The sequence below is a fragment of the Seriola aureovittata genome, chromosome 19, assembly GCF_021018895.1.
Source record: "Seriola aureovittata isolate HTS-2021-v1 ecotype China chromosome 19, ASM2101889v1, whole genome shotgun sequence".
In the NCBI taxonomy this organism is placed as follows: domain Eukaryota; kingdom Metazoa; phylum Chordata; class Actinopteri; order Carangiformes; family Carangidae; genus Seriola; species Seriola aureovittata.
In genome coordinates this window covers 21,577,664-21,595,146 of record NC_079382.1, presented here as the reverse complement: position 1 = coordinate 21,595,146, position 17,483 = coordinate 21,577,664, and the positions used below count along the sequence as shown (strand labels likewise).

Genomic DNA, 17,483 nt, shown 5'->3' with positions numbered 1-17,483 from the left:
CCATATTAATAGAGGGTGATTATGAAGTCCGCTGGATTTCCACTGTCAGTTTTGCCTCCAAAAATGAGACGTAACTACTGTGGAGATGGAATTGTAAAGGCTGTAGTAGTGGAAATTTAGCATTAAGTAAAGGCTTATATACAGTTTGACTTAAAACCTTATTATTAGAAAGAAAATTGAAGGCAATTATTAATGCAAACAATAAGTGATTACTGTAACTACTTCTACTCAATTCAACTCAATTCAACTGGCTTTACTGGCATGCCATTGTCAATGTGTTATCAAAGCACAATTACAATAATTCAATGGAATTAAATTACCAAAGAAAATTAAATGTAAATAACAATATCAATATCATAAAATACAATATAATTATTAATAGAATGAATAGAATAGATTGATAATGAAATAAAGAAATGGAAAACAAGCAACACACATATACATATGTACATAGACAAATATATACACACATATATATATATATATACATATGTATACTTACCCTCTGATGCAACCTCATCTATATTTTGTACGTCTTTGATTTGTCTTATACATCATATACATTTTGTTTACCATGATTATTGGCTCTGAATGGAATAAAAAAACTTTATAATGTAATAATTAAGACAAATATTTTAAGTAATGCTAACAGTTTTTCATTACAATTTAAAAGTTTTGTAATCAAAATAACTACGATAGGATTTAGGGTTGGTGATATGTTAAGATTTTCTGAAAGTTAAACAACCATCCGATATATTTGCCGTTCCACTCTTTTCACACTTCTCATTGCAAAGAAAGATTTGGGATTATTTTAGTTTTAAACTGGACGCAACCGTCAAGCCAGAGGACCTACATGAAGCACTTTGCTGTATAGTGTCCGCAAAATATTCACCACGGTACTAGCCTCGCTTCAAAAATCGAATCAGATTATGGTCTCAGTCAGTGAAAACTGCACCGCAAATTTACATATATTCAAATAAACATCTGGCCGTAAGTGTGCTGACCTGGTTTGTAAAAAGAGAAGCCGGTGTTTGTTTAAGAATATAAGTAACTTCCTAAAGCCATGCAGATTCCTAAAGGAGTCAGGTACCACTCTCATATCTGCACATTAGATACAAAGGTACAGTCAGCAGCTTTTATCTTATCTCAGTTTACCACAGAGAACGGGGAGAGAACAGGGAACCTATAAACTCCTCTAAAGTTCACTGGTGAACATGCATTTCATTTATTTAATCCATACAATTGTGGAGATGTAGAAATGACAGTGAGCTGTAACTAAGGAGTCCAGCATTAAAGCGTAAAGCTGTGTAACTTTTGCTGAACGAAGACTATTTGGCAACTACAGGATAATGATGAATGCAAATATAATGTAAGAATAGCAGGAGCAGTCATAAAGTCAGTCTCTTGACTCAGTAAAGCAGTTACACAGCCATCATAAGCTACTGGTCACAGCAGACTATGCTGCAGCAGCAAAGCCCTGAAATGTTTTATTTCTTGTTTAAAAAGTTTCACATAAGACTAGAGTCAGGAACTCACACAGCTCGCCTGTGTGGCAACTTAAGCTATATAAAAAAACAACATTACATTGATCAAATCAGCCCAAAAAAACCTTGACAAGCTTTAAACATCCACAGGTTAATGTTTGACCTGCTGTTTGACCGGCTGTTTGATCTCAGGCGCATGGAAGCTTGAGATTAGGTGAAGGTTGTCAAGAGATAAAGCCTGACGCAGGGTAAACATGTCGGAGGCAGAGCACCACTTCATTGGCAGCAGAAGGACCAATTGTTTGACCCCCTGCACATGACACACATCATCAAGCTAGTGCAGCCTGAGGGGCTGGAAGACACAGATGAAGGCCTGCTCGACTGAGAGGGAGCATTAGAGTCGTTGAGTCAACGATATTCATGTGACATTAAGATCTGATTCAGCCAATGCAATTTGATGTATTTTATTGAACTTCCGTTACAGTTCTGCCATTTTTGCAATCAGCCATGTGTAATTAAGAAACATGGACATTAAAGACGTGCATCCCTGAGTGCACCAAACGATCTGTCGTCTTGGAGGTAATTCACTTTGTACCAGAGAGCTCACAACTCATCATGGACACCATACATTACATGCAGCACCCCACCAAAGTGACAGGATAACAAGATTCAGACGTTATGAGCTGTGTGTGTGTTTGTAGAAGACACCATCCGTAAACAACAGGAGGAGCCATAGAAAACAGATTTATTGACATTAAAAAAGGTTATTATTGGATCTGCATTTTTAATATGTGATTTAATAAGTGATTTTATTATTTTGATTGTCTTTATCTAAAGTCACCTGTCGTGAAGGAATTAGTGAAAAACACCTTGATGTGGCTTTTTCATTCTCACTCTTAATGCAGACTCCAGATAGACAACCGCCTCTGGAGATACTGAGTAAAGACTCGATGAGGAGCATGTCCAAATGGTGGTTCGTTGCCATCTCTATACTGTGCACTTAAAAATGGGGTGGACGAAAATCTCCCCCAATCACCAGCCAGCTCTGACACGCCACCCCCTTTTTCTTCCCTCTCACACAGAATGCAACTCCCATTTAACATTTTTCATATGGACCTCTTGTATCCACAGCAGAGAGTCATTCCAAGCATGCACACTATTTTATTCACAGCCATAAATTACTCTGCGGCTGCTGCCCAACTCTTTTTTCTTTTTTCTTCTTCTTCTTCTTTTTTTTTTTGCTGTGTCATGGAGCAGGAGTTTTCACTTCCTGTGGTGTGAGGCCAGACGGCACATGACGGACCTGAGTTGGGATGCGAGCGCACACAAAAACTGGCATTTCTTACTGCCTCTCCCCCTTCAGAGCCTCCAGTGGAGCAGCTCTGTATAAATGGCTTCCAGCTGCTTGAAGCTGAAGATGGAGTAATGGTTGTGATGCTGTGTCGTCCACTCAGGGCCAGATGTGTGTCTGCAGCACAGTGAGGCCCTGATTGGGCTTATCACTGGGGTCTTTGTCACACTTAAGTCATACTTAAATAGGAGTGGTTGTTATACAGTGATACCACTTTAGGTTTGGCACGGTGCTTTCATGCAGCTGCAGGAATCAGAAAATCTGCTCAGGCTGCAACAGATTTTCCTCCATCTCCTAATTATGATGAAAAAACCTTGAACAATTGCACCCTAATAATGATGTCTCATAATAAGTCTTAAAGGGGGACTCCACTGATTTTATTTATGACCATTAATATAATCCTGCTCACCTTGTGTAATGTTTCGTGTGGCTCTGGTTTGTTTCCTTCCTTCGCCAAACCGCTCCACTAATATTAACGTAGTAATATATGATCCGGGGCCTGTGGCTGATCTTCTGTTACTGCAGCTCCCCTCAGGAGGGCGGGACATTAGTAATGAGTCTCAGCTATGTGCCAAACATGTTTAGCTTAACATAGGCCACAGCTTGTAAACCCATTAACCCTGCCGCTCGCTCTGCTTTGTCTTTTTCTTTTTTTTTCAAAAGGAGAGTGGGCTGCCAATTTCTTTCTAATGAGACAAGCAGTAGGAAACAAAGCTCTGGCAGGATGTAATCCAAGGCCAGCTGGGAAACACAAGGGTCCCTACACCAACTTCTACACCTTTTACTTTACTTTTCATAACTCCCTTTCTCTTTTCTTTCTTTGTCCTCTTCCTCTCACCGTCTTCACCCGAGAAAAAAATTTGCTCTGCCTTGTGGGAGCCAGCAGAGAGTTCAGTACAGTGTGGTTCACTTCCTGACCCCATGGGTCTAAAACTGTGATTGTAATGCGAGCTGGCTGCTCAGGCTGCTGGGTGGAGGTTCTACTGCAGCAGCGGTTCAGCCCATTGAGCAGCTCCATCATTCCTTCTGTCTGTGCAGAGCCAGTGAGTCTGGGGCCTGTACTGCATGTGTCTCCATCCAGGACAGTATGTTACACTGCAGGTAACACTGGAAGCTCAACACCTTAAGTTAAGCTACAGCTTTCTTCACACTGGAAGAGACTGAGCTCTACAGCAACACAGAGAAATAACAAAACAGTTTGTAGCAGGTTGTTAGAAATTAACAAAACACATTACACTACCATTGTCTGCTACCAATACTGCTTAAATGTAGTTCAAACATGATCATTGCGGTAGTTTACAAGTCCTCCAAATATCTAAACCAAGCATCTACCTTCTTTATATTTTTATGACATGCTGAAATTCAGATGTGTAATTAACATGGCTTTCCCTTTATTTTGATCTAATTTCATTTATCTATGATCAGCTAATATACTTTATTATATTAGAGAAAGATCATTGTCCTGAGACCGACTCCATCCACCTGTAGAGAAGCTCGTGTTCTACTAGTCTGCATTCCACACTGTGAGATCTCTTTAATCTGTTGTTGTGTTTCAGTTGAAAAGCTGAACCACAATCAGGGTTTCTGCAGAAACTGGAGCACCCGAAGGAGAAAACTACTGCACTGCATCTGCATAACTTCAGTGGCACTAAATAGACGTTATTCAGTCGTTCTTTATCTGCTACAGAAACACGTAGACTCTTTGTAAGCTGAAAACTCTTCCTTCTGTGAAAATTGGTCACATACTTACTATATATACTGTATATTCATATAACAGCAACAGTTCTTTACTTACCAGTCCTGCCAAGAGTTTCATCCATTGTTGGAGCGCCACTTCCTCAGGGCAGACTGGACGCTACAGTGATGAGACAGGTCGACCGGGCCGCAACTAGCTGGTTAGCATGCTAATTTCAGTCGAAGAAAAGATAGAAATAAAAGTAAAACGAGAAGGTTTCTTTCCACCTCTGGAGAGTAAAGGAACAAAGTGTGATGCTGAACTCACTATGTTTCTTCTAGACTGGTAAGTAAACAGCTGTTAATGCTAACGCTAGCTATGTAGCAATAGCAAAACTTACATATAGCTCCTCTAACATTACAGCTACCTCATCGCAAAACACCCAGAGAGAAATGATCCTTCCTGGGTTCCACGTTGAGGTGGTGAAGAGGAACATTAGGTGGTCCTTCATTAACACCGTATCTCCTCACTTTGTGTTTATTTCAGTGTAACAGTCTTCTCCTCTGGTGTTAAATGAAGCCTGACTTCATTACTCTGCGCATCTTCAGTTAATAGATTCCTAGAATGTGCTACAGGCACAAGGTGTTTATTTGACCAGGCCAGGAAAATGGCTGTCGCACCACTGCGATATGAGCCAAGTATCCTCGTCCATTAGTTGTTTCCATTAACTCTGGTAAATAGATAACGCTCCCGCCAGTGGCTTTAATGCACGCCCTCTGAATTTATTCACCATTAGGATGAATAAATGGAAAAAAGGATCCATTAGAGCCATTCTCTCTTTCACACACGGCCTTATTTGATGTTCTCAGCCAGTGATTGCTAACCTGTGGTGCTTGTTCCACTGACAGTTACATACGTGGAAAGTTCAGCTACTTTGAAAAAATACAAACGATGATCTGATTAAAAAATATCTACACACAGTATTGGTGTTTAGGAGGGAGGAAATGGTGTGATAGTAATCTTTAATAAATTAAAAAATATCCAGTAAGCTTCCGGCTGTGATAGGTTGACTGCACAGTACATGAATTGCCAAGCTAAGTCAGTTTCAAACAAGCATCAACCTCCGAAGCTTAAATATGAAGTTAACACTGAAGAGCCAAAAGCTGCAGTTCCTCTAATGGCCACTAGAGTCTAGACTAGAGTAAATCCCCATAGACTCCCATTTTAAAATGTCCAACTTTACAGCAGAAATAAACATGTTTACATCCTGGTACAAAGACAGTTTTGGTCTAATTTTCTCCTTCATGACAACTGTTTATTTAACTCACCTGTTTACATTTTTATTAAGGACTAAAGTTATGTCCATATTTGGATTAGTTGGGAGTTAGGGGTGGAGTCATCCACGGTGAGCTTCAAAACCGCTCTTCAGAAACCTGTGGGTGACGTCACAGAGGCTACGTCCATCTTTATTAATACTATGTGATCTGAGTAAGAGTATGAAAACAAGTTAGCAAACGAGCAGAGACACACAGTGGTTACAGAGTTAGATAAAGATATATGTTTGGTTACCTAACAGTAAATGGAGAAACAGTTGAAACAGCTAAATGTAATGAATAAACTGTTTAAACAGTTTAGCTAAGAGTGGGCACCAAAACCATGAAAAACATTGGCAATTCAATTTTGTAAAAAATATTGTAACAATATCCATTTTTATATAATAGTTAAATAACATCCATCTTTCAATCTATTCAGAAAAGTATTGTTCGCAGCAGCACAGACGGGTCAAACAGCTGATAGGCCCTGTACATACAGAGGAACTGGACTCTGAGGTCAAAGTCTGCAGTTCAGCTGTCAGTAGTGTCACATCAGAGGCTTTTGAACACATCATTTCTGGTTTACAGGAGGCAGGGTGTTATGCAGCGCTCACTGCTGTAGGTTCAGTCATCGCGGGGTGATCGGGTTCATAGCACAGTGGTTTCCAGCAAGGAGTCTTTAACAGAGCAGACAGACGACTTAGAGCAACTCCGTCTCAGTGTCCAAGCGGGGCCCGCGGCGAGCGGTGGATGTCACTGGGACAGAGAGGATCCTGAAATTACATTTTTCAATCTGGAATTCCTCTTTGTCTGAAGCGTAAATGCTTTTTAAATCAAGAGAGCCGGCAGATGAAACCATAACAACAATTTCCTGTTGTCTTTGAGGGATTCTTTGCCTTTCTACTTCACTGCCATTTATTACATTATGTTGCTTAAAGGGAGCTGATATCCCCACAAATATGAGCCCAGGCAGAGCGGATCCCATTGAATTTGGGCCATTCTCGTGACTGGTGTCTGGAAGAGGTCCTCACACTGGGAAACCAGAGAGGTGCATGTAGGTTACGCGTCAGTATTTCTACATGTGGAAGTATAAAAATGTGTTTGACTGTGTCCAGTAAACATCTGTAATCAGTTCAGGTTTGGTTTAACTCAGACTCTGAGTTTGGCTCCGTTTTTTAACACTGAATGAATGAAATGAGTATCGAACCACTCAAACTTCAGCATCTGTGCAGTGTATACAACTCATACCTCTGAACTGATGCACAGCAGTGTGGGAAAACAAACCGTAATCAATCAAGTGATATATTACACATGGAAATGAGCGTCTTTCCACAAAGACACAGATGCTCAAATGCGGACTCTGCTCCCGCTCTGTAGTGGTCAGCTGAGCTGTGATGCGTTCAGTCAGTCGCAGGGATCAAAGGGGAGATGCAGCGCTCTCTGCTGGACAAACTACACAATAACGAAGCTGGTGATAAAACAGCTCAAGCGCCTATCTCTGGTTTTTCCATTAGATTCTTCTCTCGGTAAATCTCTTAATCGTCATTTAATTGTTGTTAAACGTGTGATACTGAGTTATCTGCAGTTACCTTAAACTGTTCAAATAAACCTCCCCACACACACTTTTATCCAGCACCATCTTCCGCTCAATTTGAAAAATATTTTGATTTATAACTAAATTACTGCAAAACTAATGACATTCCCATCAACCTCAGCTTTCTTTGAATCCAGTGCAATTTTGCATGCTAGCAAATGTTAGCTATAGCATAATAACACAAAAACTAAAGTAACCATGGTAAACATTGTTACTGTGAGCACTCAAGCGTGACAACAGCTACACTCAGACAGGCTAAGGAATGAAAACAAATTGGACCCCATCCATTTTAAAGTTTGCTTTTCTTAGCACTATAGCCTTGCAGATTAACTAGACAGTACAGTTATGACTAACTGTGTCAGGGTAGTGGGTGTTTTTCTTCTGAACTGCTTTATTACTTCTGTCTCATGGGGAAACATGAGAGGTGTAATACTCTGACAGCGTGGGGTGAGATGAGGATTCTCAGAATAAACAGGGGGACAGCAAAACCAGTAATAAACCTGAAACCTGACACGGTGGTTTCCCCTTACTTATCGTAAGAAACAGACAACTTCAACACTGAAACTAGCTTTTCCACAGAGAAAAAAGAACGTCAACACCTCCTTCTCTTTCGTCCCATGTGCATGCTTGTTGTGGTCGTCTTTATTTAGTATAGGACTGTGGTATGATTGGAGGCCTAGAGATGTCCCAGGTAGTCGTCCCTGCCAAAACATGTCACCCCCTCCAAGCTTTCCCGTGCTCTCCACGGTCAAAGGGTGCTGCTCTGTGGGCTTGCACAATTTGTGTACCTGTGTGTTTAGTCAGCGTTACTTCGCAGTGCGCACGTAAGCATTTCTAGAGAAGAGTTGTTTCCAGCACATCTCACATGATGTCCGCCCAGTAATATAAAAACAACTTGAGATAAGGTCAAAAGCTTTTCAAGTTCTCTGAGTCTGTTAGATTTTTGTTTTCTTTGATAAATCTCAATATTATCAAGTCCTTCTCTGCTGTTACTATTCCAGCGCTGCTTATCTGCAGGGCTGTCAATGTGTCCCATGTATCTAAACACATATTAGAGGCCTGCTGCAGCATGTGACACTGGTATTTAACCTTAGACTGACAGAAGACTGCCGACCAAGCACTGAGCAAACACTGCAGATGTTTCCTGCTGTTGTCCTGATGGTCACAGTTTTAGTTCTACTGACATTTCTCAGAGGAAAAAAATTATCACTAGTTGACTTGAACAAGAAATAACTGGCTGTCTGCTCCGAAAACATGAAATAATGTTGTAGGAAAAGAATAAAAAACGACCTTTGAAGCCTAATTTTCCCTCCCTAAGAAAATACAATCTAATCTTACTGAGGTTGGTCAGCGAGCCCAGGTAAAGCAGTAACAAGAGATTTTATACAAACCTGAACTTAAGGTTTGTCAATACGACGATATTACTGCAGCATTGCATTTACAAGAAAAGATTTTTACAAAGACTGGTCAGAATTGAAGCAGCAAAAATATCATGAAGCTTCAAAAAGACTGGAGCCAGTTGTCTGCTCGAGCATGACACTTCAGGTTTAATTTCTCCTTAGCTGAGGGAGTTACATGAGGGTGTTGCACAGAATCTCTTAGATGGTATTTGCAGTAGCGAAAGTGATTTTACGATGCGATAAAATTCTACTGTTTCCATGGAGACTGCTGATTTGCTGCCATTAGCACTTGTGATACCTGTTGTCACTTTTCCGGTAACATTAAAGAAGCTGTTATCTCATCCTGCTGTTGTTTTGAAGTCACTAAGCAACAATTTAATTGACTTTAAGTGATTCCTTAGGTGTAAGACTAAGATAAGGAGAAAACCTTATATACTTTTTTTTTTTTTTAAAAAACACTTAAGGGTGTTTTTCTCAACTGTTTTTATTTCATAGAACCGTAACTCAGATTTAACTTAAGGTGTTTTGTGCAACCAGCTCCTCGATCCTACATTTCCCATCATGCTCCAGGGTTTCTGATGTAAATGTGTAAACTCCAAGCCAATGCTGAAACAACCCAATGACAAAGAGGGTGACCATTGAGTATCTCTAGGAATGATATGAGTGGAACTTCTTAATGGTAAAATTGGATGTACTGTGTTTATTTGCCTGTATTATTTCTTAGTGAGGGCGGTAAGCGAGTTACATCATGATGTACACATGAGGTAAATTATATTCCCACCGTATCTGTGTTGATATTAGGCCCAAGTGTTTTCCTGATCACTCTTTCCTGTCCACTCGGTGTTGTCTTCCTGCTGTTGTCATTGCGCACTTTGTCTTGAAAAGCCAAGTGGCATCTCTAGAGCTGTTTTCATCAAGGTTACAAAGACACATGGAGGCAGATACAAACAACATGGAGTGTAATTTATGACCACTATCTAAGGGAGGAAACTCCTGACATGGCAGCTGGTTTCCTGAGTAAACAGACTGTACAGTGTGTGTGTCTGCATGTGTGTTTGTGTGGCATCTGTAATATTGAACACCATCCTGCCCTGGTTTTGTTTGGTGTCTGTTTTGAATGTGAAATGATCATCACTCACATACAGTCTCACGTACAGCTCGCCATTCATTCACTCTCTCTCTCTCTCTCTCTCTCTCTCCTGCAGCGTGGGTGGGTTCCCTCTCCATGGGGATGATCTTCTTCTGCTCCCCCATTGTCAGCGTCTGCACTGACATCCTCGGCTGTAGAGTTACTGCAGTGGGCGGCGCCGCTGTCGGCCTGGTTGGACTCCTGGCCAGCTCCTTTGTCACGTAAGGAAGAAAACCCTTTATAGTTTTTACATTAAAAGATCAAGAGCTGTTTCCTAAATGGAGATGGTTTGACCGCATAAGCGTGAATGCCTGTCGCTGACTAACTGATGAAGTCATAGCGTCAGTCATGCTAGTGTTGGAGTTTCCCCATTGGCCGTTGCTCTTTCAAAGTTCAAAATGAGTTTTGGCCTAGCCTAGTGACAAATCTAGTGACTTCTGACCTTAGCTACTTCCTGTAGAAGAGAGTCACCAGTGCTGCCCTGCAAATGAACCAAACACCACTTAAAATGGATGGAGTCGCCCATCTCTCAGTTTAAAGCCAACGCAGACAGGAAGTCTTTCAAGTCCTCGGAGGAGGGGAAATTTAAACAGCTATCATCCCATTACAACTGGGCAAACTCTGCTGAGGAGGATCATGTGATATAACTGAAAATTACTAAATTACGGTACTTTGTGGTGAGATTAATCTATGAAACAATGGTGTAGTTGTAAGAATGTATAAGGATATTTAAAATGTGTTAATTAATCAATTTGTTAACAATGAAAACTCCTATGAAGTCTCTGTAATTGATGTAGTTAATGAACACTTCATTAATATTTGATAACACAGTAAATGTAATCATATAAAATCTATGATTTATTATTACAAACATGTTATAAAACATTTAATAACTGTTAAAACACGTGCAAATCATTCACATTTTGAAACCTATGAAGACAATGCTGCATTATCTAATATTCATTAATCCTTATATGCCAGTTATATATGTTTCATAGGAGAGCTTTTAAAACCGAAGTTATAGTTGTGATTAATATATTTATAAACACTAAAAATGTCGATATAGCTGCTTACAATTACATTACAGTGGCATTTATTCATTCTCTATTTGGGAAACACTCAAGCACTTCAAGATTTCGGTCCTGGTGTATTTAATATTAATACTACAGGTCACAGAACTGCGGGGGCAGCAAAACAAACTATTGTCGTTTTAATAAAGAATTCTGGTAATAATCATTAATAACCCATCAATCTGTGAGTAACCATAAACATTATGATTATGATGAACAAAGCTGGAAGCTCACCGACAAACACGTTGCATTTTCTGTGACTACTTCATAATAAAAGTCAACTCGTGTTTCACCAGTTAAATGCTTTCAATGTGAAGGTGCAGCAGTAGGAAATGTTCGGTTTGCATTAGCAACTGAAAACACTCAGTTGATAATACTGCAAATATATAAATATTTGGTATATCACCATCGTGTTACCTCCCTCTGCAGCGTGGGTGGTCTTGACTTAACAGACATCTGTATTTAACACACTGTTGTTAATAATTTCCTGGAATCCCGCACAGGTGAGGAAACACTCACACCAAGACACAGAAATATCTGATCCAAACGAAGCGGCGCTCTAACACGGTCATCGCTTTCTAGTGCAATAAATGAGTCATAAATGAATTAGTGCTTATCAAGTGAGTGTCAAGCAAGGGGCAGGCTGATAGCCGGCTGCACTGGACAGTGCAAGGTGCAATATTTCTTCTTTGTGTGCTTTTTTTTCCTGTCATAAAGCTTTTTCATAAAGCAGGTAACTCGGATTTATGTACTTCAAACAGGAGCACAATCCTGCGTTTATTTGAACCTGCTCCACTGGACAAAAATCACTTTCATCTTAAGTTGTTGAATTTACTGTTCGATCTCTTTTTTTAAATGAAGTAAATTACAGACTATATTATGTCCAGACATCACTGGACACGTCACATGGACATTGCAATGCTCAGCTGGAAAATTAACTTTATTTATGCAAATAGCAGAGGGCCTAATGTTGATGATTGAGGGACACCTTCACCAACCATCGGGGGATTTGATTTGAAACCATCTGTCTGAACTTCACACGAATGGTTTATATTTTATATGACTCTAGATAAACAGGGATTTAACCTGGAACTAGTCTGAGTGGCGGAGGGATACAACCTCGAGGATGTGATTCTAGTTCTTATTATCTAGCCATTGAATGTGCAGATAATTAAACAAAGAGAAGAACAAAACATGTGTTTAGTTGATTAATTATTTGATTCATCTGGATAATGCAGCAAAAACACTTCAGAATTAGCCATATACAAACAGCTCATATGTTTGTATGTTCAAAAGGCTGTACAGTGACATATGTGGTTGTTGTGCTCTCTCACAGGTCCTTGGGTCCCATGTATTTCACCTATGGCATCGTGTTCGCCTGCGGCTGCTCCTTCGCCTACCAGCCCAGCCTCGTCATCCTGGGCCACTACTTCAAGAAGCGCCTGGGTCTGGTGAATGGCATCGTGACGGCCGGCAGCAGCATCTTCACCATCACTTTACCCTTCCTGCTGTCAGGGCTGCTGGAGAAAGTGGGCCTCCACAACACCATGCGCGTCCTCTGCATCCTTATGTTTGTGCTGATGCTGGCAGGCTTCACCTACAAGCCCCTCCTGCCCTTCAAATCCCCCACCACCCAAACAGGCAGTCGGTGCCCACCCATGAACCAGGTCTTCAACCTCAACATCTGGAAGTCTTTGGGATATCGTATCTGGGCGTTTGGTGTTCCTGCAGCGCTCTACGGCTACTATGTGCCTTACGTCCATCTGGTAGGTTTGTGTTTTCTACTTTCTCCTCTCGTCTGCTCTCAGTCAGACTTACTTTCGCCGGCCTCCACAGGTAGTGCGTGTTTATGTGTTTACTGTGTTACCGGGTATCATCACCCCACACTCCGGGTCGAAGGTCAGTCCAATGACAAATAACAGCACGTAAATGCCAACAGAGGGATTCCGTGGTGGGATTTCCCAGTATCCTGATGCCATGTTTTGGATGTGCTCGTTGGCACGAGGGTGGAATGAGGGCGAGAGGTCAACTGGGAGCTTCAACAACACAGATATCAAAACACATACTAGCTGCGTGAGCTTTATTAATGTGAAAGGTGAGAGGGGAGGAGTATGCACTAAAGCCAGGGTCTTCCAAACATACAGTGATGGTACAGAGTGTTACAGCGGGGGGAGGTTTCACTAGATGGTTTATGACTATGGAAGTGTACTCAAGATTGTCTCTGCCAATTAGGAAGGTGTAAGAAAGGCAAAGGTTCTCAAAAAACTCTCTCAAATCTTTGATGAGAAGAACGATACAGCACAAGACACTTCTTATTGTAATAGACTGTAGCGGGACAGAAAACAACTTTCTATTTTAACTTAAACACCTCACAAATGTTGCTTTTGATCTTTCATTGTGCAGAAATGACGTCCCCTTTTAGATAAAGTACACTACTCTAATTAGTGATCATTTTTCTCCAGCGGGTCGCTCATTTCTTTAAACTCTTATTCTAAAAAATGATCTTGTTCTGTTGGTTTCATCTTAACAAATGATCCTGAACACAGAAACGACACCTTTTTTAGCCAAAACTCATAAATTCATTCGCTAATTACGACACAGTTGAACATAAATGTCTTGACAGGATAAAAAGATGAAGTGATCACATTTAATATCCAAAAGGTCAAAGGTCTATTTGTCATATGACCGTCACTCAGGAGGGACAGACTGTGACATACATGTGTCATACATAAACACGGACAAAACCTGGAGCCAAAAGACTTTTATGTTCAGTCTAAATGTTTACATCTAATCCTGAACCCTTAATGTGACCAACTGTGGATCACAGCAGCTTCCAAACTCTCTCACAGCAGCATTGTGTCCATGTGAGACACTAGCTGTGTGGTCCTGGAGATCGTCGCTAAATATGACAGGAAGGACTCAGCCTGCAGCTCTTATTTCAGTCAAAGACACGGGTCCGTAGACAGATGTAGCTTTCCAGAATTAGCCTGTTTTTTGTTTTTTTGTTTTTTTTTTTTAAAAAAGGAGAAACTGGGACTTTTGGGGAAACATTTTCTCGAGGAGGCTGCAGAGGAGAGGCGGGATGTGTTGGACGGGCTCAGGGGGTGACTGTTTGTTTGGACATGGTGACTCTGTTATTGGAGGGAGATCGGCCTGTCCCGGGGACCCTAGCCTGTTTTCTCAACACTTTTTCCCTCAGACTGGGACGCCACAGGGGCCCGGCTACAGCCTCAGCGCCAGCTCTGGCCTTTAAACCCCCAGCAGCTGTTCTCCCCCCCCCCCGCTCTTAATGCCGAGCCTTGTTACAGTGCACATAAAGACTATAAAAGAGTAAAGTCCAATTTGGGACATACACACTTTACTGAGAATTTGAGATAAGACGCTGGCTGTGTTTGCCCTGTAATGTTGTTGATAAAGGTGTGGTAGCACCCGGGGTACAGTGGTAGAAGAATTTAAATATACTCTCTCTGCTGCTTAATGTGCAGAAATAACAGAAGAACGGGAAACGGGAAAGTTTGATCTGATCGCCCAGACAGATAATCGCCGTAGCATCATACAGAACGTGTCTTTTCTTCACAAAGCTGTCTCTTGCTTTGAGATGAAGCTTGTTTCAGTGTGTTTAATGAGGAGCACCTGCAGGGCTGTGGTGTGTGGGCTGGAGGAGTGTTAGATGTTTAATGAGCATTCAACAGCCAAAAAGAGAGAGCTGAGAGAATGTGGGTTAGGGTTCTGAAAGTTCTGAAAATTCACCCTAAAATACACAATTAAAGTAGGTTTCAAGAGAGTGCTGGTGATGTGCCAGCTAGTCATTTAGTTTTTCTTATTTCTGTGGTTAACTGATGCAGCATGTCGTGTTATTTCCAGCAACTATAGATTTATTTTTTGCAGCAGGAGCTCTGGTGCCTCCGTAAATGTCATTAATTACACCTTTGTTTGACTTCTGTGAGGAAATCTGCTGATATTCGATATTTTTCTTGTTAAAACATCAAAACACACAATGAATTTTCCCTCCAACAAGTATTGTGTGCACACATCGTACTTTATTCTGACTGAATCTACACACACCGTCCTGCTACTCACCAGAGTCTGTACTGAACCAGACGTTCAGGAGGTTTTTACCAGCAGCTGAATTCTGTGGAAAAGTTACAGATTATAACTTTAACAATAACATTTAATAACGATAACACACCAGGTTCTAGCGTCTCAAAGACCTACATCTTCCTTCTGGACTCACCATTTGCAGCCTCAGTAGAGCAGGACGTGTTGCAGCCAGCGTGGAGTAGGGTTGTCACGATACCAAATTTCTGTTTCGATACCGATACCAATATGTATTTCGATACTTTTCGATACTTTTCGATACTTTTTGTAAAAAATATTTCATTATATTATGTATTGCCTTAATGGGTTATTTAAATATTTAAAGAATGTAATTTAATTTTTAAAAATATATTTTTTAATGTATTTATTAACCATGGACATGTTTTAGCTCTCTGTTTGCAGGCTACTGTAGGTTTACTACTGGGCTGGGAGGGGCTTTGTACTTCTTTCATTGACATTACAGTGCAGTGAACAGGTGAACAACATTATCACCTGTCGTTCTTGACTGAAGTCTCGGAACAAGTCCGCATGGTTGTCCTTTAAATGTTTCGACAGATTTGAAGTGTTGGCTCCTTCTGCGAGACACACTTTGTAGCACCGCTTGCACTGCGGTGCCTCTGGGTTCAGTGGCTCGCCTTTATCGTTCGGTTTGAACCCGAAATATTTCCACACCGAACTTCGGGCCCCTATTTTGACCACAAGTACGGGCTTTTCTGCAGCTGCCATCTCTATCTACGGTATTTTCTTCAACCCGCTCCGTCTGTCTAAGACGCGACCTTTCGTTTCTCTCTCCTCCTCAGTCTAAACATGCGAGTGCGCGTGGGACGCGGCTTACATCCTCTCGGGCAACTACGTCACACTCGCTGGCCTCGCTTTGCTTAAAGAGACAGGCTCCAATTTACCAATTCATTTGCATTCAATAAAATGAAATAAAAGTACCGTTTGTTTTTAAATGCCGGTATAGTACCGTTTTCAAAACTCTAGTATCGCGGTACTATACTGGTACCGGTATACCGTGCAACCCTAGCGTGGAGTCTCATTTCTTTTTACTTCAACACCTTTCTTACTTTATCACTCTATCAGTCATGCATTCTGAATCATGCATCATTCATTAGGAAAACAGGTGCCTGCATTGATGCATGTGTGTGTGTTTGAGCCTGTGTGTGTGAGTGTGTGTGTGTGTTTATTTTGCAGGGCTATAATGTTCTGTGCCACAAGGCCACCTGTCAGGCTCCGAGGTGCATCACATGAATGTGAACTCGTGTTCCTGAAAACGTGATCGAAGACGCCCACGCCCTCCATCAGCAAACAAACTTATATCCTGCTGCAAACTGCTCTTAAAAGCAGCTCTGATAAGCAACAGTGCTTCGTCTATCAATTTAAATGAAGTTACCTTTTCCAAATGTTTGCAAAGACCTTTTAAATAAACTATTTTTGTAATGTGGGGTAGACAAACAGGGAGCAGCAGTGTTTGGAGACTGGAGACAGACTGATAGTTGGTGAGGATTCATCAGCTTGTGTTTAAATGTCAAAACTCCCTGATAACAGGGTGGTGCGAGCACTGCTGAATCTATATGAGCATCTAATCTCATTAAAGACACAGGAGGAGCAAAGGTGCTCTTTGTTTTTCTGTCTTTTTATTCATAATGACCGAACACGGGACACAGCACCATCCTGCAACCTCGCAGGAAGCCTCGAATACATAACAGACATAATTGATGCAGTGTGTGAACGAGTCAGAGAGTTCAATAGGGAATGTCTTCTCGCGTCTGCCTGGAACGTCCAGTAGCTTTTACCCAGCCGGTCACTCTTACACTGTTTATAGATTTCCTCCTCACGTCTGTCCAGTAATCAATCATATGACAACACAGCTGACCAGACAGATCTTATCCGGGGGGGGGGGGGGGGGTATGTTTGTGGTGTTGGTTAATCAACTCATTACACCACAGTGTGTTCCTACAGATGACGAGTCAGTCGGAGAAATAATTCACATAAACAGAAGCAATGAATTTCACGAGTGAAGAAATAGTGAGTAATGTTCTGAGAGTCATTCAAACTGAACAGTTTTCACCTGCCAGTTTGTTGTAGTTTTACAGGAAACAACGTGGGAAAAAACAGGCCCGACGTCTCGACTTCATAACGTCAGTGAATTTAGCGACAAAACCACATACTGTAAAAGAAAAGCGGTTCAAAGACATGCAGCTGCAGTGGTGACTCTACGTTACCTGTAGGATAGACAGAGCCTCAAGGATGAGCAGTGTAGCTAACGGATGGATGGATGGATCTCAGGGTACTTAACCATAAAACATAAATTATTATGTAGAATTCACCTGGCAAATATAGAAAATACTCCTGATTTTTTACGCATT

At 41.2% G+C, this 17,483-nt stretch overlaps 1 protein-coding gene across 1 annotated transcript in view; it reads left to right on the top strand.

Moving 5' to 3' along the window:
* slc16a10 (solute carrier family 16 member 10) overlaps positions 1–17,483 on the top strand; it is a 32,313-nt gene that overhangs the window by 8,010 nt on the left and 6,820 nt on the right. Inside the window, exons 2-3 of the mRNA XM_056405249.1 lie at positions 10,023–10,167; positions 12,353–12,782. Coding sequence (XP_056261224.1) covers positions 10,023–10,167; positions 12,353–12,782 — 575 coding nt within the window. The remainder of the gene's footprint in view (positions 1–10,022; positions 10,168–12,352; positions 12,783–17,483) is intronic.